The 22,635-nt window shown below is 43.5% G+C and overlaps 1 protein-coding gene across 2 annotated transcripts in view; it reads right to left on the bottom strand.

Moving 5' to 3' along the window:
• REEP1 (receptor accessory protein 1) overlaps nucleotides 1-22,635 on the bottom strand; it is a 65,255-nt gene that overhangs the window by 17,079 nt on the left and 25,541 nt on the right. The window contains exons 2-7 of one of the 2 annotated variants that reach the window (XM_021535723.2): nucleotides 21,363-21,435; nucleotides 18,491-18,567; nucleotides 16,543-16,663; nucleotides 14,878-14,991; nucleotides 7,960-8,010; nucleotides 3,061-3,229 (exon numbers count right to left, since the gene is read on the bottom strand). In XM_021535723.2, the coding sequence (XP_021391398.1) occupies nucleotides 3,061-3,229; nucleotides 7,960-8,010; nucleotides 14,878-14,991; nucleotides 16,543-16,663; nucleotides 18,491-18,567; nucleotides 21,363-21,435 (605 nt within the window). The remainder of the gene's footprint in view (nucleotides 1-3,060; nucleotides 3,230-7,959; nucleotides 8,011-14,877; nucleotides 14,992-16,542; nucleotides 16,664-18,490; nucleotides 18,568-21,362; nucleotides 21,436-22,635) is intronic. The other variant, XM_021535725.2, reaches the window with a different exon arrangement.

The following is a 22,635-nucleotide window of genomic DNA, read 5'->3' as shown; positions in this document are numbered from 1 at the left end:
CACAGGGGGGTTTAATACCAACAAATCTGAATTTTAGCATGAATTTTAGACAATAGACCTCTACCTATCCCCCTGTCTTTCCAAAACACTTTAATTCAGATATCACATCTGCTCTTAAACACAACAGTCACGTAACAGGATTGGAACCAGCAACACCAGGTCTGGCTGTGTCCACTGCTCAGGGAATGGGGCCATATAAACAACTCTAAGCTCAACTCTAAAGAGCCCTCTCTTGTCTCTAGTGGGGTCAGCTCTCAGCATCCTCCATGGCAGGTCCTGTGTGATGACAGGGGTTTAGCTTTCATTGGCTAATTTAGTTAACATGCATTTTTGTATTCAGACATCATTGTTACAGCTATACCTTAATTCTAACCATATGAGTTTCAGAGCTCTCATCAAAAAGGGATGGTGTTTTTGGTGTGTGTTTCTTTCCTGAGTGCTTAATCTAAAATTCTAAAATAGCAAGGCTATTATCCCTCAGAAACTGAGCTCTGCTGTGTTGTCAGTCAAAGCAAACACACCAGATAAGAACATGGCTCTGTGTTTTCCACTCTGAGCATAACCTTTAAGTCCAGCCCTCAGCTAATCCCCTTTATTAGTGTGGTCACAAGGAGATCAAGGAGCAGGCACAATTCTAGCTGGCAGCAGTCAAGGACAATCAACATAAGCCTCCTTTGAATTATATAAAACTTTAGGTTGTGTTTTGGGAATCATTATCCTCCTGTTTCAAGGTTTCTCTTAGAACACTGGGAATGAAGCATTTACAGAAGGAAAGGGTAAGATGTTTCCTTTTCTTGTTGGTTTTTTTTAATGTTGCTAAATACAATTTGTGGATTTGCAGTGGGACTAGAAAGGAAGGAAAAAAAGAGGAGAATACCTCTAAAAAGAAAAAAATATCAAACCAAAATTATCTACTTTAAGTCTGCTTTGGGTAACAGGTGGCTGATGTAAGAGGTGATAGATCATCAGGAAAATAGAAGTACCACACAGGTTCTGTAATTCACAAGTTGTCTGTTTAAAATGTGAACATCCTCATGCAACACATAGTCTGGGTCATTTTTGATGACTCCATATGATGTCATATTGACTATGTCCCACTCTTTCTAAAGCAGGTAAAAAAAAGAGTTCAATGTTTCTGTGAGGCAGTGGGGATATCTGACAGGGACATTTATGTCATCTGAGGGCTTTGAGACAGGAGAAAGGGCTGTGTGTCTGCTGTTGTGTACTGACTGCTCATGCACATTCTCACATATACATACATTACACGTATATATAGCACACTAATGGGCAGAGGCAAATTCTGTCTATCCCTTGCTTATGTCCAGCTCTCCAACTAAACAAATATGAAAGGTGGAATGATGGAACTACGTCTGGGCTTTGTGTGCCTAGAGCAGTGTCATCTCACCAGAATATGGCCCTCAGGATGTGACACAGTTTGGTTGACACATCACAATCTTACACACACACACACACACACACACACCCCAGTTGAATTCTCCCCTCCAGACATTCTGACTACACACAAAGTGGTGCCCACATGAAACAGCACAAGGACTGGAGAGAGCAGAACTGTTATCTTTCACTCCATGTGATCAAAAGTGAGAGCAAAGCTCGTGGCTGGAGTCTCCCACCACCTGCAAGAGGAATCTGTATTCTCTGCAGGTGGAGAATTAGGCACCTCCATGAAATCACCAAGTGAGATGGGACAGATAGCGGTCTTGGAAAAATTTGCAAATTTGTGCAGTTTCCATTAAAAAAAAATAAACCCAAAATCTCAAATTACTTGAAATACAAAATTTGTGATAAACACTTAGGCTGAGTTAAAAATGTTTATGAGCAATTTTTCAGAGATTCATTCTGAGAGATCCTTACACTATAGATGCAAAACAAGACCAAAATAAAAAAGTCTTGTGTCTTGAGAAAGGGGTTTGTGGCCAGGTGAGCTGACTTCACTGTCTCAAGAGCAAAACTACAAAGGCTGCTCTACTCAATGTGGAATTAAGATAACTAAATTATGGTTTATTGATGTCATTATTTAGTTTTATCTAAATACATGGCCTTTTAAGGACTTTTATATTCTGTGTGTGAATACTTTATTTTCAGATCGATTACTTCAAGAGAAGTGTACACAAGACCTTATCTAAAGATGAGAATAAAACCACTGTGCACCAATATTTCAGTTTGCCCATAAAGAAAGTGCATTCAAGAGACAATATTTTAAAAAAGGAAAAGTCTGATTCACAGAATTTGTCAAAGGCTTGAAGGATACTCCTTTGGAAGGATGAAACATGACATTTCTAATACCATTCCAAAACTAAAGCAAATTAGAAAGGGTAGCAACTACCCAGGCTTGAAACACTGCAAGTGTTTGCACAGACCTCAACACACACAAGTTGAAACTGCTGAATTTCTGACTTGCCAGCATGTTTCACAAGCTACCAAGTGCAACATGCCTGCAACTTTCCTTGGCTTCTCATCACAGCACTGGAGTTGGGTGATCTTTGATGGTGTGTAGGAATCCCAGAAACCATCTGGAGCCACCTGCTTGGGATAACCCTCCATGTCTCAATTCTTGAGATCTAATCTGCAAAACTATCTCCAATTAAAAGTTTTGGATTTGGACTCAAAAATATTTCTTTAATGAAGCTTGAAATAAATTTTTTAACTGAATCCTCAGGAATGGATCTTATTTACAGCATGATATTTCTTCCCTTTGTTATTTCAGACTTACAAAACAAACCATTGTCCTTAGGACACAGTTTTTTCAGCATGGCTTGCAGCCCCCAGCCCAACTTTCCAGCTCAGGTTGCAAAGACTGAGTCTGGTTTCTCTGAACACTCAAGTCCCACCCTTGGTACCAGCCAGGAATAGTAACCATCAAATGATGATGCTGTTTCTTTCTCCTAAGTGCCAAGAGACTCAGAGCATGTCTGTGTCCTGGGAATTCTGGTATGTGCTGCCTGCAGTGTCCATTTCTCTCTGCTCCTGCCAAGGGCATGACTTCATTGAACGGTGTGATATTCCAGACAGCACAACACTGAAAATAACTCTGGCACTTACCTGAGCTGCCAGTGCCTTCTGATGCACTTCTGGATGGTTTTGGGTGGCTCTGTTTGCTACTTGTTCGTACAGTGACCGAAGGAGGAACAGTGCTGCTGCTGTCTCCACGAATCGTCGAGAGATCCTGCATGCTGAAGCTCCGTAGTCTCTCAGACAGGGCTCCCTGTCCCTAGTTAGAAAAGCAAGTAAATAACACAAAGTTAGATCCAACATTTTTGAGACTTTTTGCTGTCTTTCTCGTTGAAATCCATCAGGACAATAGGAAGAAAAAAAATATTGTGTGGTCTAGTGACCTAGAGATGACAAAATGTGTTGCTAAAAGCATCATTCCATCTCTTGGCTCTTCCTTTTGGAGTGGTTCTATGGAAACATCTCTGATTCTTCATTGCAGTGATCTGAGCACAGAGCAGCCTTGGCCATGTGTAAAGGAGCAGGATGTTGCTTTATCTTTCTAGTAGGTACTTTTCTTCACTAGGTATGAGTCAGATGCTTGACTTCAGAATCACAATTAAATGGCCTGCATCAAAATAATTCCCTTTTAAAGTTAATCATTTATGATTATATTCACCCAGCCAATCTCAGCAACAACATTTCCAGAGCACAGAAAATTTGAAATTTTAAACTAATAAAAATATATTGTTAAATTCCAAGAAATACGACAATGCTTTTTTTTTTTTCATGCAGCTTAATGGAGAAATTAACTAATGGAATACCTTTCTTTCTTTTTACACTAGTTTTCAATCTGACTACAAAGATATCCCTTGATGAAAGGAATTAAACTGTAAAGGATGGGTTGGTTAAGTGACACTTTCCATTAAAACTGCATCCCATCAAAAGGCTGACTGTAAGTATTCTGAAACCCTCATACAACATGACAAGCATAAAGTAGGAACACCAGCAAATTCAATACATACAGAATAATGGAATTTTTGAGCCACATTAAGTGACATTAAGACTTTAAGCTACATCAAATGACATTCCGAATATAAATTGCATAACTGATTACATAAATTACATAAATTTTATGTTTTAACATTGTATTGAGGGGGAGGATCTGAAAGATACTTCAGAGCATATAGTCTTGAAAAAAATACTGAAGTAAACACATAGAACCTGATTCTAACATTCTTTTTGCAACTGTAAATTAGGAAAAATTCAATGGATGCTTTCACTGAGATGAAATCAGAAAGAAAGCAAATAACAGACAGTAAATATTGTCCTGTTTAACAAAAAGATAAAGCAACCTTACTTTTAGAGTGTGTAAGCAGAGAGGGCATCAGAGCTGATAGCTACAGTCGCTGTGACAGTCTGCACTTTTTACATTCAAGACAAGTGACAGACCAGTAATCTCCAACTTTCCAGCCTGAAGCTTTCTATACAAGAAAATTGAGTTCAAACTTCCTTCTCAACTCCACATTTAGCTTTCCTACAGACTATTACAGAGAAGCAGCAGACTTACTTTGCTCTTTCCCACTAGCCTATTCTACTCTTGAAAGCATTTTAAATTTTAAATAAGCTTCTTTGCTGATATACCAAGACATGTTGCTAATTTCACATGCATGGCAGTGGAGTCCTTATAACTTATATTTTGCTAAACTCTCACCTCTGCCCTCACATTCTCCAGCCTGGCACAAGAGTTGATGCCTGAATTTTGGCTACTCCTGCCAAGGTGAGTTTGCTAGTGGCTGAGCCACTCTTGGGGTGTGTTCTCACTCCAAGAGGCATCTCCAGTTACTCTTCTTGGGCCAGTGTAAGCCACATTTATTCTGCAAATGTTACTGGGCTGCTAACTGCAGTTGCCTTGCGTGGCTGGTCAGCTGAGTGAGATCTCAGCTGCCCAGAGCTCAGTGCAGCTCTGGATGGGTTTTGGAACCTGCACTGAATTCCTGCACAGACACCCTATTCTCAGTGACTGATTCAAAGCCAAGATATCCTACCCTGCAGCCTGATTACAGCAGACAGATCTCCAGTGAGAGCAATCTGACTATTAAATAATATTTTGCTATTGCAGAATGACTGGCCAGCAAAGCCAGAGGGTTAGCAGCTGATGAACTGTAACTCGAGTGCTGTATTCCTCCCTCACACCCAGCTCAAGTGTCAGCAGGGCTCAGGCTTTTCACCTCCCCCCAGCTGCTCTGCTCAGCCAGCTAACCCAAATTCCATTTCATTCCAGCCAGCAATTTATGTACGTGGACATGGGTCAGGTTAGAGATGAGATTCATGTGTCAGACCAAGCTGGCAGGGAAGATGACACCAACACACTGAAAATGAAGAAGATGTGTTAATATTCTTGCAGTGCACCTTGTGATATAGCAGTAGAGAATGATCAAAGGCCCCAGGAGAGCTTTGAAACAGGGGCCTGATATGTGCCTGTCATCTATGGGTCTGTTACAACAGAGCCTTGAGCACAGACTAAAGCAGCTGAACTAAACAACTTTGATTTTCTCCAGGAGAAAAAAGAACTAAAATTGCCTTTTCCTAATTTTTTGCTTTAATCTGAGTTTCTAACAGCAAAAATAAAGATGGTTTATAAAACAGGTAATAGCAAAATATTATTGTTACTGTTCCTACCATTCTATGAAACATTTTTTTTAATATCAGAAATTCCAAGAACAGCAAAGGCCCACAGATCTGGGCTAGTTTTATCCTGGGGAGTGTGACAGCAGTAACATCATGACAGTAGCTGTGGTAACACCATTTCACTGTGTCAGCAGAGGAGCAGCTCAATGTTATTACAAAGCCTTCTGAAAATTGTGACTGGGAGGGCTGTGATGACACCACCTCTCTCTCCTCCTCACTGAACACCAACAGTTGCAAGGATGATTGTGCTGTCAGTGTGGCACCTGTGTTTTTGGGACTTTAGAGGACACAAACATGAAATGGTGCTGGAAAACTGAGCCTTAACTTCCCTGGGCACAAGACTCCCTTTCTGGACTCAATTTCTCATCCATCTTCACTTAAGATATGGACCATCCCTGTGGGCATGGCACTTCTGATTTTACAGACAGTGAGGTTTTGGGGGCTACAGGTAGGAACAGGTGTCTCTCTGTTCCCTGATCACTATAGTGCATCTGTCCCCAAATCCATCTCATCTTGCCCATAGGTGAAGGTACAGCACAAACTGAAAGTGGAGCTCTTCAGGCTTCCTCTGCCTCTTTTACCCCCAGGATCTACCAACCTCACGAGTTCTCTTTTTACAGAGAAGAGCCAGGGCTCAGTGCTACTGAATAGGATAAAAGACAAATACTAAAAAGGACATGGTAATGTCACTGCACAGTCCCTGCTATCACTTGGTATCAACCTTATTTAGATTCATGACTGCACCAACAGTTTGAAGGCATTGGCCACCAAGTCAAGCTGCAGAAGCTCATTTGTGATTCTAAGTGAAATTAAAGCTCCCATCCACATGGCACAGTAATTAATCTAAAGCTAATTTAAGTATATCTGCCTCATTTGGTCAAAATGACAGTAATATAGACATTCTTTCCTCACCCACATCTAGCACATTCTCCCCTTTTTGCTTTAAAGACTGTGACAAAACAGTATGAAAACCCTGAGCTTCCAGAGCCAGCAACCTGCACACTGCCTTCCTCCTCATGTTGCAGACATCACCACCATCATCTCCAAAAACAAACATCAGCCTCTCTGGGTCCAGAGCACAACCACTAATGCAACCAGTATTTGCCTGGATGGATCAGAAACACAAAAACCTGACATCTGCATTGTGGCAAGCACTGTAAAAGGCACTCTATCAGAAAGAGCTGGAACTGTTTTAATTTATTTTACCACTTCATAGTCAGTCTCTGCATTCCCATTTGAACTAAAACTTTTTAGAAGAACATGCATTTAGGAGTCTGGGGAAAACTGGGCTTATATTCAATTGAATTATTCATTATAAATACTTCATGTATGTAGGTAGCTAAAGTACATAAAATTAAGCACAAAATTTAAAAGTATGCAATTTATATAACAGCCCCATTGAATATGATCTAAATATAAACAAATAACAGTGTCTAGATTTTATCATTCCTTCAGTCTGAAAATATAAAATAATTCTGTAAACATTATTTAGGCTTCAAAACACCTCTAATACCTACAAATTCCATTTTGCAGCTGTGGAAACTATGACACAGCATGAAAAATCAGGAACCCAAAACTGCCAAGTCACAAAAGAGAAGCTTTTAATGCAATCAGTGTTAATGCAGGATGGCCCCTCCTGGCCTTTTGCCTCTTAGGATCAGCAGTTAATGGACAAGCAAGGGAACACTAAGTCACATTGAGCACACTTCCAGCAAAATCCTCAATCTTTTAATGTTCTCCTCTCTTTTTGCTGTAAGTGTGGTTAGCAGTTCATCCCCACAGATGTCTGCATGCACGTTGCAGCCTCCATCCTGCCAGTGCCCACTGCAAGGTGCAGTGCACGTTCCCAGGATGCCAGCTGTGGCCATGGTGTCAGCAGGACTGCCCCAGCCACACCTGTCAGAGATCCTTCAAAAGCTCCACTGCAACCCCAACCATCCTCACAGGGATCACAGCAGAGGGAGAGAGGCTCCCTTCATCCATTAGTGAGAACACAACAGCAAACACAGCAGCTTGGCCCAGCAATCAGCAGCAATCAGCCCAGTTAAATCAGTGTTCCATGTAAAAGCTCCCTGCCTGGAGCTGGAGTCTCTTCAACTGCCAGCAGAGGACTTGGAAGGCAATTTGCTGATGAGATCAAGGACAGGCTTTTAAAGCTCAGCACGCAGGATCTACCCACTGGAAGCAGAGCAGACAGCATTTGGCCTCAGACCAATCTCAGCTGAAAACAGTCCAAACTAGTCTAACAGCTAGTCTAACAACACATCTAACAGGGAGCAGACATTAGTTAGGGGTTAGTAAAAGCACTCAGCAGATTACCTGCCCTTTTTTCTGGTCCCAATACAAGTGTAAATGGAGTAGCTGAGAGACCTAGCAAAGGGAAAAAAGAGAGCCATTGTGGCAACACACATAAAAGCTTTGAGAATAAGATCTATTTGAAGCATAAGTAATCGAGGTGAGACATGAGCATGACACTGGGCACCATGTGCAGGGACTCATGTACGCATAAAAGCAGGGACACCCACCTGTGGACTACCCCTCTGAACATAGGTCCTCCCTTCCTCAGCTTCCCAGAGAGATGGAGAAACCACTCCATAACCACCCCAGCTGACAAGGTGTCACCCAACAGGTGTTTTTAAAGAGTAAAGCAAATTATAAACACAATGGGCTGCTACTCCACTCCTTGCACTTGATTGATGCTTCCCACTGGAGAAATCCCCAGTGTCAGGCCTAATGACTAATTTAGGCACAGGATTATGTGAGGGACACGTGGCAGTCATTTTAGTCCTGGTGACTGACAGTTCCCCTGAGCAGTAGGGTGACAGTGGGGAAATGCTCACAGCAGTGAGCAGGAGTTTGCACACAGAAGCTTCTTCATGTCTGGCTGCAGGCAGGCCCTGAGCAGAACCATCAGCTTTATGGTCTGAGCACAGGCATGAGTGAAGCAGTAAATTGCTTCTGCCACCATTTGAACACAAACATTCCACAAGCAATATCCTTATTTATGGCCAGGGCCTGTGTGCCATGCCTAGTCTGGAAGAGCTACCTGTTTGGAAATGTCAGACAGTAATAAAGACTCAAAGGGAAACCAGCTGACATTAATGTTGATGGTGGAAACATATTTTCATCCACCCTTTTTGTTTGTGCAGTTAATTTCCTCTCCAGGGAACTCTTTGTTATTGCTTCTCCCACACTAGTCTCTCTGTATAAATTTATTTTTTGGTTCTGCTGTCCTTTGCATTCAGTGAGTGTTGTTTGCTTGTTGGAGACACCAACCAAACAGCCAGCTTGAAAAAGAAACTAGAAAGAGTTACCTGGATTGTAACTCAAACAGCACTGGGATTCTATAGATTTGTGAAAAACAGATTCTTAAAGACTTCTGAATAAAAGATGCATCACACATCACAAGAACACTTCACAAAGTACTGTAATCAGTGGCATACTACCATATATTTCAAGAAAGCCATTTGTTGTTCCTCTTTATTGGCATAAAATAGCTCCAAGATCTTTGATTTTGGATCCCAAATGGAGATCCTTTAAAAGAAACTACTTTCAAAAGCAACAAGCTCAGCCCCCCTGAGATAACAGTAAAGTGTCCCCAAAGGCTTCTCAGTCTGTGAACTCTAAATCACTCCTGACCTCTGCAGCTCTAGGCATGTTACTGATGAGAGCACAAGATGTGGCCATCACAGATGTGGTGCTAAGCAGATTGGTCAGAACCTTGCTCCCATATGTTTGCTCAGCAAAGGAGCACTCTCCCTCTGAGCATTGGGATCTAATCATTACAAAGAGGCTTTATCAAGCATCTTAGGGGAAAGGATCCTCCCCACCCCTGCCTCCTCTCTCCCAATTCAAGTAGAAGTGCAGCTCTCCACTGTTATGTCACAAAAGGCAGCATGTCTCTCCCACACAAGTATTTTTCTCCTGGTATCCACAGTAAATAAGTCTAAAATCGCATGGTAAATTAGGGATCTAAATATTGATTTTCAGGCAATTGCACTGGCTACACCAGCTGGATACTAGAAATTACTTAAAAGATGCTGTTTGTCTGAAGAGGTTAAAGCCTAAATCATCACCAGTGTCCTGGTTTAAAAACCAGCAAATGCACTGAAAAACTTCCTGATAAATTTCTTGGGCTAAAGGGCCTTAAGGTAATGAAGCTATAACCCTCCAGGGGAAGGTGAGCCCAAAGCTGGAAATAGAAATGAATAGAGTAGAAATGCCAGCCCAGAGAGGTGGTTTGGGAGCTGCTGAGGCTGCAGTGCTGGGGTTGGTTCAGCAGGTGGATGCACACCCTGAGCCCCCCTGCCTGTCTGCTCCTTTGAGTGATATGAGCAGCGACTGCTGGCTCCCCATGAGCCACATTCCCCACGCATGAGAGGCTCCTGGGCTGCTCCTCAGACTTATTAGGCACAAATGGGCTTTTCACTGACACCAGTCATGTGTGCCTGCTCCCTCCACCTCATTTGTCTTCTCCTGCCAAGGCTCTGCACCCACTGCCAGCACCACGCTGTGCCCCACTCCCCTGTGCAAAAGCGAGCACGCAAGGGGCCACAGCACCAACTGCTCTGCCACCTTACCTGCAGAAGGGCAGCACAAAGGCAGGGGAAGGTACACTAGCAGAAACCTCTGAGTACACTGATCTGTTGGCATGGGATGTTTTCTCCAAATCTCATTTGAAAAGATGAGTTCAGGCTGCAGCTTGGGGATGGTTAAGTGGTTGGGAGCACAGTTTGTATTCAGATGGGGAAAGATGTGGGTCTGTTTGGTAGAATTGGTTTGTTCAGGGTGGGGAATAAAGGATACATCCAAACAGGATCTGGGAAACCCAGGAGCTTGAAAGAGAGAGTGAGAGAGCTGGAGGAGAGTGTAAAACTGGTGATGAGTGGGTTGTAGAAAGTCAGGTGTCAATGGCAGGGCTGGGCAGATTTTTGGGAAAGCAAGTAGGGAAAGAGGAGTTGTGGACTGGGGACATGGCAAAGCAGCAGGTGGTAGCAGGCTCAGGGTGACAGGTGAAGGATAAGTGCTGGGAGTGTGGTGACAGCAAGGGAGTACATACAAATTTGCTGGAGAAGGCTGGTGCTGCTTCCAAGCCACTGGAGCCTCCCCTTGCTGCAGCCATGTGTGTCCCAGCTGCTTACACTGAAACCTGACTGGTGGCAGTGAAAAGCCCAGGATCCATCTGATGGATGCACTGCCTGGCCAAGAGACTGGGGCTGTAACAGCCCTGCTGCTGCTGCTCCCTTCTGCTGTGACCCAAATGCAAGCTTGTTTTCTCTCCACCAAGGTGAGCTGGAAAGATGGTGGTGGTCAGGGCTCTTCAGGAATGGAAATGGCTGAATTAGCTGGAACTAATTGAAAACACACAAAGAGTCACAGGATTTACTGCCTGGTCATTTAATCCTATCACTTAGGAGTGACCCACTTGAAGTCACCACATGTGACAGAATCACCAAGTGATGAGGACAGGATTAGAGCCCCAAATGAGATTATGCTCCTTGGTAGGGGATGTGAGCTGCTAGGGGCAGGGAAAAGATCTCTGTTGAGCACCTAGCAGGGGTAATAAACCAGATACCCAACATTCTGTTTGCCTAGTGAGCATCAAAAATAGACTCTCCAGAGAGAGAGAAAACACCCAAGTGAGCCAGCTGGGCAGACCCGGGGTGCTTGGGACACTGGCAGCTCCTCAGCCTGTAAAATGAACTGGCACAGGTTTGTGCCAGCATTAGCACAACTGTGGCTTCAAAACAAAACAGAGCAGGAGCAAGGAACAAGAGGAGGGGCAAGGACAAGCCTGCAGTTGGCTAACTGAAACCACAGGGTATTTAAGATAAAAAAGGGAAAGGGACAGGGGATTAGAGGTAAGGAAGGTGTGGCTGTGCACAGCTTGCAGCATCTTAGCCTGCAGTAAATATATAAGCAGCAGCCTGTCACACACAAATGGTAATCAGAGAGGCAGATGCATTGTGCTGCACAAATAAAAAGATGATGGATAAACAGGGTGGATTAAAAAATATGATGGACAAAAAGAATGGATAAAAAAATAGGATGATGAAAAGAATTAAAAGATGGGCCTTGCCCAAAGATCTCATAATGAAAGAAAAAAGACCATGATGGATCACAGCTCAGACTGAACGGAAAGGACAGGGCTAGGCACAGCATGAGACATGTTCTCCAGGTGTAGGAGCCATTAGATTTCAGCTAATTTACTGAAAACAGATCTGTACAGAGTCCCTTTTCAGCCCAGCAGCTCAGTGTGTATTGCCATTACATGAAGTTGATTTGCAAAGCCTGAAGGTCCATTTCTGCATAAAAAAGCATCTTTTCCTCACCCAGTAATCCAAGTGAAGCAGTAAATAATTCTCACATTCATTTGATGGTAAAAGCCATGTTTTCCATGGAAGCTGCAGGAGCACATTGCTACTGAATAAATCATCATCTCTATAGGTTCCTGTAACACAATCCTTTAAAGGCTGAAACCAAATTAATGGCTCACTTTGCCATCAACACTCAACACTTATTACAGACTAGCTGGATTCCCTTAAATCTTGGCATTGGAAAAGCCATGATAAGCCTTAGAAATAGAATTCTCTTTCCTCCTTCCCTGGAAACTTCCCCCCTAAGGACAGCACTGCAGTCTGGTCTGGCATCTGTCTGCTCAAAATGTTTTCCAGATAATTAGTCATTTAAACTTCTCTCACACAGGATAATCCAGCTCAGTTATACCTTCTCAAGTGAGCAAGGAAGGGCGGTGACATGCAGGTGACAGCAGCTGAAAACCAGGGCAAACAGTGGTGCCTGTTGCACCACTCCTCTCTGGGAAACAACTCCCTCCTCAGCAGCAGGGATGGCTCCATGGAGACGCATCCACACCACCCGATCACATCCTGAACACCTGAGGAAGCCCAGCTCAGCACTCCTGCACTGCAGCACACCAGGCTGGAACTCACACCAGGCAGTTCCCTGCCAGGACAGCGGCACATTCTGTCTCAGAAGGGCAAGGGACAGAAGTTGCTTTAACCATCCCTGGATATTACACTGGGAACAGATTGGTGTGTACTTCCATGAACAGCACAGCTAAACTGTCTGCTTCCCAAGACCAGGAAGAAATGACCTTGCTTTCCTTTCTACTGGCCATGCTCCTCACAATGCAGTTCAATCCCTTTCCTTATGCTGGCTCAGCCACTAGAGATAAGTTTGTGGGCTCAAAAGAACATACCCCTTTCTTTTTCTTTCAGGATTAACTTTCTGATAGATTAGAGATAACCTGAGGAGATCCAAAATGCTGGTGCACACTGGGAGCTGGAGCACTACCCCATTTTGGAGGAGAGCTGTCAGACTGGCTCACACACTCTGTTGGATCTGCACCCTGAGGCACAGAGAAACAAGCAACTTGCTGGATGACAAAGCCAAAGTAGTGAAGGAAGCCAGGGGTCCTATTTTTCCTCATACATTCAGAGTAATTTTAATGTCAAGGCTGAAGGAAATACTTGAACAGTCCTTGCTTTGTTGTAAAAATCAAACAATCAATCTATTCAATAACAACCTCTCAATCTTATTAACAAATAATTTTCCCCTCCCCAAAGTAGTGTGCAAGTAAGACTCTTCTGGCCCATTTACAGGTTGCAATATCTTAACAGTTTTCTCTCAAGTTGTGCTGGCAGATGTGCAATGCAATAATACCACACGAGTCACAGAGTTGTTTTCTTCCACCCCTGAATGAGGAATTTCATCAACTATGAAAAACAACAGTTTCCTTGTACCGTGGAGACTCTTCCCTCTTTTCCCCACTGCCACTGGAGCCACATTTTAAGGCAGAGAAGAGTCTTAAGAAAAACAGCAGAAAAGTGGAACAGTGGGAAGGAAAACTGTGGTGCTGACTGTTCATTCCAGTTGAACAGCTGATGCAGACACTGTTGCAGTCCTGATGGAGGAACAGGTTGGCACTCTGGGTTTGGGTTACTGTTTAGCTTCTCATATTCAGGGGCTACCTAGACAGGAGCCAGAACTCCTTTGGGATTCACAAATAGTTTCTCACTGTGACCTAAAAACAGCTCTAGCACAGTCAGTCTGCAGCACCTTGTAGAAAGGGGCTCAGAGCAAAGGCAGTGCTGCAAAACTGGCATTCCTACAGCCTATTTATGTCCCCAGTGTGACTTCTTCAGGCTTAAATGGCAGCAGCAAAAGTGCTAAGTGTCCTGAAGGCATCACAAAAATGTTAGTTCATTGGGCATATGATACACAGCACTGCCCTAGCTCCACGTTTATCCCAGGTTTCAGTCCAAGTTTGGTTTATCTCACAGTCCCTGGGTTAGAAGAGTCTCCCTACTGAAGAGCAACAGCTCAGGAGAAGACAGGCCCAACAATATAGTCTGCACAATGCTAGGCAGGGAAAAAGGAGACAATTTTTGAGTTTAGCATATCCTTGTGATCCCATGAGCATGGCACACCCTTTGGGCTCTCCCCTTCTGTAATACCTTGCTTTCAACAGGCTTTATAAGCTTTATGGTATTTGGCCTCCCAAGGATACATTATGCATTTTTTCAGGAAGTAAGGCCAAGACGTACTAAAGTGATGTGCCTTAGGTCATAGGAAAAGCATTTGGCAGAGGAAAATAACTTCCTTCAACTCCCATTTTCATGTTGTTCCTACTACCAGTACCATCCTTGTTCATATGTTTCTAACTATCCTTTTGTAACAGGCGTGGTAGCCAAGTCTCCCCTGCAAAACACACTGTGCACATCGACTCTAAGCCATGATAGCTCATGGCCAGAGGGCAGGACCCCAAAATGCAGGTATCAAATCCTTGCAGCTCTTATGCAAGAAAAGGAACAACAGATAACAGCTCTTATGCAAGAAAAGGAACAACAGATAACAGCTATTTTCTGGGTTTGACTCTAAGCCAGGAAGAGAATACAGGATACACCCCTTCAGATGAGATCCCTCATCCAGTATCTACTGGTCCTCCAAAAGCAACTAATGGCACATCCACTCTCACATAACATCACAGCAGAGAATTACACACCAGTTATGTTACGTGTACGCCTTGCAGAAGAAATTTTAGCCTTCGTGAACTTCATCTTCTTTCCTGTCACTACACAAAATTATAGGTCCCTATAGAAAATAATGAGAGAATCCCCACCCCCACCATCTCTCCCCCTCCACACTGTGCCTGCTGCTGCTGGCAGTGGAAGCAGAGAAATGTTAATGAGGCACCATCCTGACCTGCACCTTTACCTTTGAAGCTGCCATGACGGCTGCCGTGGCTGCGACGTTCAGCCCCCGCTTCCCAAAGTGCACAAGGGCGTCGTAGCTCCGGTCTTTTGCCTGGATGAGGCAGTCATCGATCTCCTGTCAGAGCAGAACACAAAACAAACAATTAAAAAAGCACAAGAAGGACAAGTTCAAGCTTATGCTCCCAGCCTCAAATTCTTGGCAGAGTCAGGTTATACTTTATGGAGGTAGATGTCCTCCATGTCCTCCACCGTGGCTGGAAAGAAGTTCACAGCCAACATTTGCAAAGAGGAAAGGTTTGCTGGGAGCAGTAACTCCCATTGCAGGACTGGGGAAGCCTTTATTCCACAAATGGAAGATTGGGACCCAAAGCTGGGATCCTGGAAGCAAGAGAAATCTGCCTTAGCAACATGGACTGATAGCCATTTGCAAACCATGCACTCCAAAGACAAATGGGATTGCCTCATAGTTAAAAATACTCATATGATGACACTGGGCAGCTGAAGCTGCACTGCCCTGTGTCCAGGACAGGTGGCCTCAGAAATATCCCTGCACATCACAGTGGTGCCCAGCTCCAGATGCCTATGGAATTGTTAGGCACAGAGCTTCTGGGCTTTGATACTGCTCAATATACGGTGAAACACTTAGGGAGGTTCCTGCCCTTATTGTCTCTCCCTCAGGACACTGGGGAGTGGATGATAATGATAGTAATGACTGCTAGTACTCAGCTGGTAGATGTGCTGGGTTAGTAGAGACTGGAGGTTGTGAGGAGCTCTGGCTGCTCTCCCTATTCCCCATAGGCAAGAGGTGGCAACTCAGAATGCATGAGCCCTACCTGGGAGAAGTACAAGCAAAGGGAAGCAGAGACAGGGGATTGATTCCCACTGTCCTTCTGGGACAGGACTGAGATCCAGCTGCTACTTCACTGCCTGTGGCTAAAGGCAGAGCTTTCATTTCCAGGTTGCCAGTGCAGGAAACAGTTAATCAATCAGCAGTTTTCATTTTGGTATGTGACAATAGCTGATTTTGGTCCATTTATTCTCGTGAGCCAAATGGATCTGCCTGACAGTGTCCCATTCACAGCCACAGGAATCTCCCAAGCAGGCAAATGATCCAAGTTGTAATGTCCCCCACCCAAAATTAGCATCTTTAATTTGAGCAAGACACTTCTAATCTAGGACTTTAACATGCTACATGCCTTTTTTCACTACACTACACAGCCAGACATGTGCTTGCTAAGCCCATTTTAGACTGCCTGGGCTGTTTGTCTCGTTGCTGTACAACGTTTTAGGCAGAGCTGGGAACAAAGTTGAGGAGTCCTGGCTGCCAGACCAAGTTTCTCTATTTGTTATACCCAGCCACAACAGAGCACCCCAGCTATAATCAGCCAGTATATGCAAAGCAGCTCAGGAGGTATTTTTATCCCCCTCCCTCCCACCTTCTCAACTGCACCAAAATGAGTTAATAAGTGTGAGCACACTGAACAGATGCCAGTATTTAAAAACACAACAACCACAAAGAACAAAAACACCAACCAAAAAGAGGGGATCAAATGACAGAGGAAGAGAATCAGCAATTCCCAATCCTTCCATGCAAATGATACAGGGACTGGAGTAAACACACCATAGTTCTGTTCCACCCAGGGAGGATCCAGGCACCTGTGATTACCTTTTCTTTTGAAGACAGAGTTGGATGAACAAATTTCCTGTACAGGAGGCTGGAGCCTTTTGTGTACGGAGACAGCAGCCAAGCTACAAAAGCTATTTTGAGTTCATAGTAGAATGGAAACCTAGAATAAAAAGAGGATTACTGTCTGCTCCCAGTTTAACCCCTGCCCTTAATTAGAGATACTCAGCACAGGTAGGGTTTTGCCAGCCTAGCTCAAGGCAGGTTTTGCTTACCAAAAAATCTAAAGATTAAAGTGTATTGATTCAGTTTTGAGCACATCTCAATTACACATGTGGATGAATCTTTACTTGGTTATCAGGACCACTATTTAATGGTCTGGAAGAGACTCTGACATGTGATATGAGGAGCTTTATAAATGCAAAGATCACAGGTGCTGCCTTCACAGTATCCCCAGTCACTGAAAGCAAAGACCAAACCAGCAAACCAAATTTCATTGATATGTATTTATGCACTTTCCATCTCTCTGCCTCTCAGCTTTTAAACTAACACTTATGGGACTACAATTGAAATACAAGAACCTTTGTTGTCCAAGCAACATAAAGGTGCAGATCCACCCTGACTTTCAGGTAGGGCTGCAAAATACAGAGGACATTAACAACAAGACATGCTTTAGCTGTAACAAGCAGTCAGGTACATTCTGAGATGAAATTATCCAATCTTTTTTTCTGGAGGACAGAGCCCAGAGCTCAAGACTGACCACCCAGCAGCATCTTCATGTGGGCAGGCATGTTGCTGCCAGCAGCGTGATGAAGGATTGTTAGTCTTTGCAAGAAAGAGCAGTGCAGAGACCAGCCCAGCTGCACCCAGACAGGCTCCTGCTGTGCCACACAGTGCTGTCACTGAGCCAGCTGGGCCAGCCAGCACACAGGTCTGACACCATGGGCCTCTGCAATGCTCTGCTCTGAGCATGGATGTGCCAGGTTGATCTCCCACCTCACTGAGGATCTCTACAGCACACTTGATTTCACAGGCTGGGTGAACCCTCTGCCATTCCTCCTGACAGACCCACATAATTCATCCTCCAAAAAGAGCCACAAAGCTCCAGATAAACACAGAAGAGTCAGATCTGCATGCAAATTAGATAGACATTAAAGTCTTTTATCTCCTTTTCAATAGATTTGACATGTTGCCAAGTTCTCCCGATTTCCTCCATCTGGAGGACTCACTCAAGGCATGCAGTGCCATGCAGGAATAGGCTGTAAGGACAATGAACTACAGTTAAATTTTCATCCTAAAATCTACTGATCTCACTGGTTTCTGGTAGACAGGCCTTACTAAAAAGGGCAACCAAGCAGCAAACAATTTCAAACCTGAGCATACAAAAAGTACTGAATCTGATAAATGGGCATTTATGTGCTCTCATCCTGACAGAAGACATCCTTCCACTGGCACCCAAGAGTCACATCGGTGTTGACTGTCACTGTCCTCCATCAAACCAGAAACCCAGACTAACCAGGAATGTGCCAGGCAAAACATCCCAGGAATAACCACCCACACAGCAACCTACAAAGTCCTGTGCTGCAGGGCTGTTTGTACCTGATCCACAGTCTATGTATTTACTGTAGAATACAGTCAGGCAAGTCTAAAACCCTGCCTGTAGCTGAATCAACTGCTATTTATGTGATGACCTCTGCAAGCATCCAACAGGGCAGTAAGCTGTGCTTCTCTGATAGGCAGGGCTTGAGACTCCAGTAATGATTTCCCACTAATGAGATACCACTGAGCCTTTCCACTTCTTTCTTGTTTTTTTCTGTGACAGCACTGAGAAAGGAAGCATGTCTCCTGCAGACAAAAACCCTCTGTGCACTTGAAAATGCTGAACCCTTGTACAGGAGTCAGTGCACCTTTGTGTGCCATTTTCCCCCTTGTAAACACTTCTATTTTCTTTTCATCTCATGCCAAAAAGCCTCTCCCCTCTGGTGCTCACCAGCAAAGAAAGATATCCGTGAATGTCTCTGCTGTCGTGAAGAGTGCGAATATGATCCAGTACATCATCCATTTGACCTGGTAAACAAAAACAGTCTCAAACTATCTCTTACAGGCACAAGTGCACAGAATAACTCTCACAGGCACAGAAATTCTTACCCACTCACCCTCCCCACTGTGTATTTAGCAATTGCTGTGGACTTGAAGGTGCCAGTTTGCCCCACTTCAGCACATAACACGTGTCAGATTTACACAGCCCTTGGGAAGGTGACTGTGGCCTTTAGGACTGGTCTCAGGAAAAGAAGAGCAGCCTGACTCTGTCCTTACAGAAACTCCACTGGCCAGTAGAGCATGACAGCCCTGTCACAGGGCATTAAAAATCTCACTTGGCTTATGTTAATAGCAAATGTTAACATAAGGTTTTTGGCTAAATTCCAGTTAAGACAAAATCTAATTACTTACATAATACTTACAGACAGAAAAAGGTAAAGAGGTAACTGCCCATCCCATAACTCAGGGCTCAGGAGCATAATCAACTCACCACAACTTAATGACTCAGTGGGCAGCCCTGGAGTGGCTGTGCCTGCTCCCACCCACACCCAGTGCAGTGACAAGGGCAAGGGCAATAGTTTAAATCCCTTGCCTTGGGCTTAGGGGGAAACGTTTTACCTCATGCTGGTAGTGGGAGCATGTGCTGTGCTGTGTCTGTTCAGCTAGAGAAACTCCACTACCAGGGATGATGGTTTCCTTTGGGGTGACAGCAAGAGAGTCTTTGGAGATGGTGACTTGGTCAGATAAACTGTAGTGACTCAAGTAATTCAGGAGTTTGGCAATTTTTGTCACTGAGCATTAAATGGCATCTAAAAGCACAGCTCAACTATTCTGAAGTATGTAGTATTGGTTCTTCTTAGGATGGAAAAAGATGGTGAGACAAAGGTTGTTAATTTAACTGACAACAGTTGTTTAATTAGGTGTATTTGAGAATGGAGATCGCTAAGCAGCTTTGCTGGAATGTTAGAAAGCTTAAGGAAGTAAAGCCCATGAAAATCCATGAAAAACCATTAAAATCTGTGAATTAGAGAACTGGACCATGATAGCTAAGGCTGGTACAATTGCAGTAGGCTAAGAAAAGTTTAGAGGGAAGACAGTATAAGAGGGATACCTACACCAGGTGCTGCTCTGGGGTATGGAAGATGAAGGTGTCAATAAATCTGGATCTCACCAGCTTGAAAATGATATCCTCATCTTCTCCCTGATACAGTGGGGATGGTACTGAGAGTCTCCGCTCCCTGTAGGTACTGGAATTATTCCCTGAGCACCTGTCACTCTGCTACATAACTGCTCTCCTGGGATTTATATTTATGTGCATATTTATATATATATGTACTGTTACAACAATAATGGCACTGCCAAATGCCTGACAGCATCATCTTCCTAGTGCAGCTTCTGCCAGACTTCTTATATAACTGTGACTCCTCAGAGCCTCAGTGCCAACATGGCTCTATCACTTAGACATTACTGCCAGCAAAACCTTTAAACACAAACCAAGACCTGGTGTGGATGGGCTTGGATCACCCTAAAACATTCATCAACATTACTATTACCAAGCAGAATAAAATTTCTTTAGAGTGATATAAGTTTTGATTAATAAGTGAAGGTTCCTCCTGTGTCAGTGTAAATTATTACCTCATGTATTATTTTTTTTTTAATCAGGCCTTAATGGATACATTGCTACAACTGCTATATTAAACTAAAATCAGTTGTAAGGGCAGACCAGGTCTTAGATCAGCTGTTCTCACATTTGCGTCACAACCACAAGTGTCTGATGTGAGTTCCTTTTTTACAATTAAATTTCCAACAGGAATTGGACCATCCAACAAAATACCTTCCAGTAAGGGACTGTAGAAATGTTAAGTATCGGTGGCAGACACTGCTTGGAGATGCTCATGCACATCCTCAGCATTTTCAGGCAAAGAGGCCCTGAGAAGCACAGCTGTGCAAGGGCTGAAGAGACATTTTACCTTAAGTATCTGCTGTTCTCTCTAACACTTATTATTCTCAAAATACCAAAACCATTTTCTGAAGGAGGAAAATTATAAACAAAACTTTTAGCAGCCACAGTGAGCCCCAGACTGAGTTTGCACTAAAGATTTAATGGGATAGACATCCCTGCTGTTATCCAGATGAGAAAATGCACTTATTATCCCTGGGATCTTGAGAGGATTGAAGTCAAGATTTGGGTTCAATGAAGTTAAAAGAGGTTGTGAAGAGCACTACAAATCCTACAGGACCCCAACATCATCCAAGTGCTTTTTATTCTCCCTCATTTCACTTTCCCTGATGGCCCTATATACCTTTAGAAACCAGGGCCCAGGGAAGATTTTTCAGCAAAAAGAAAACAGAGAGCACACCCAGCTGCCAGACCTGCCTGTAAATAGGTCACTCTGCAAGGAAGGATGTTTCTGTCTGAGGATTCAGTCATATGTACTTCTAGTTGCCTCCTCTTATCCTTGTTTTGAATGAGCAGTTAAAGCTTCAAGGCTTTTTGAAAAGTCTTTGATTTATGCTGCTCTTCAGAAACAAAGAAGAGCACACAAAGCTCTGGATGCCAAATGCCTTTTAAGTCGGCTGTATATCTCACTACCAGAGGAGCAGCGTGCATTTGTCAAGGAGCACATCAGCTCTGCACTGGAGCCAGAAGCACAAACCCAAGTCTCATTTGTGCCCAGAAATCAACCAATCCACCTTCAGGCCACTCTGCCCCTTGCACTGCTTTATGAGCTTTCCCAGAATGCAGAAAACACTTTTCCAATGTGGTGAGAAGCAATCTTAGAAAACAAGCCCCCAGCACAGCCACAAACCTCATTACTCACATATTCTTTGATGTCCTTTGATTTCACGGCTTTGTAAGAATAATATGCAGGGTAAAGTGTGCCAAATATAAGCCTGGAAAAAACAAACAAACAATAAACGGATTAAATTGATTTCCTGACACAGGGAAAGATCCTCCCCCCGTGTTTTAAATGTGGGTTTTGCAGTGGTAAAAAGTGTTAGGATTTGATTTAAGCTTGAGTGCACTAAGTACAGCACAGGAGTGATTTTGCATCACTGAATTCACAGCAGTTATTGCCAGTGACTTGAATGAAGAGCAGAGATTCAGGCTGGTTTTCCTTTTGCAATGGTTTCCAAATTTGTACCTTATGAGTTACACACAAAACAAGATAACCAAACCAAACAAAAAATGCTACCATGATACTTTCAAAAGGAAATTAAAAGTCTGATCTTGAAACAATCTACTGCAACACCAGGAATACAGGAGCATCGCTTGCAGAGAGAGAATTATTTGTCTAAAATCCCTTCCACCTCTATTGAGTACTCTGGAAAGCTGGCAAATGATGAAGCAGGATACAGATTCTGCTGGAGGAAGAGTTTGGGTGCCTTATCCTACATTAAATCTGGTATAGAAAAGAACCTTGCACTGTTCAGTGAAGTCAGTTTGGGCTCTTGAAAGGAGGAGGAATCTGCCCACCAAGATATGCCAACATGATCAGGCCTAAAAATCCCAGCTCTGCTGTTCTTTTAGACAGCTTCCTTTCATTTTTAAGTCTGAAAGGGATGCTGTCAGCTTCAAGATTTCATGTAAGAAAGAAACAAGGATCTGCAAGTTAAAAATAGCACTACTGTGAAAAAACATGGAGAATTTTTTACACTGGGCTGTCTCTGCATCACTGCCTACATGCTTATTCACTTGGATTATTCTGGATGTAAGCATAGGCTTGTCAAAACCACTTTGCCCTGCCCAGGTTTCAGTCAGTTTTAGTCAAAGCAGGAGGATGATGCTGCAAAGTCTAAATTTAATAGATTGCAGGGTAATGTTTATTGGCTTGCAATGACCCATCTTTCCATTGAAGCTTTTGCTTTAAGTTCACACAACTGTTTCCTCTGCTCCTGGGAATGAAAATGATCAATGTTTCAATCCCTAATTGTGGAGCCACATGGACCTGCAGTCATCTTTTTCCACCCTGCCAGCAGTGACTTTGTGCCGAGGGACTCGTAATTACAGTCAAGTCCATTACGTGTATAAGACATTAAAAATTAACACTCTGGGATATGGTGCACCATCTTACTTCCCGGAGCTCAGGAAGG

This window comes from Lonchura striata, chromosome 4 (assembly GCF_046129695.1).
Source record: "Lonchura striata isolate bLonStr1 chromosome 4, bLonStr1.mat, whole genome shotgun sequence".
Taxonomy (NCBI): domain Eukaryota; kingdom Metazoa; phylum Chordata; class Aves; order Passeriformes; family Estrildidae; genus Lonchura; species Lonchura striata.
Note: the sequence above shows the minus strand (reverse complement) of the source record. Positions and strands in the feature narration are given on the sequence as shown.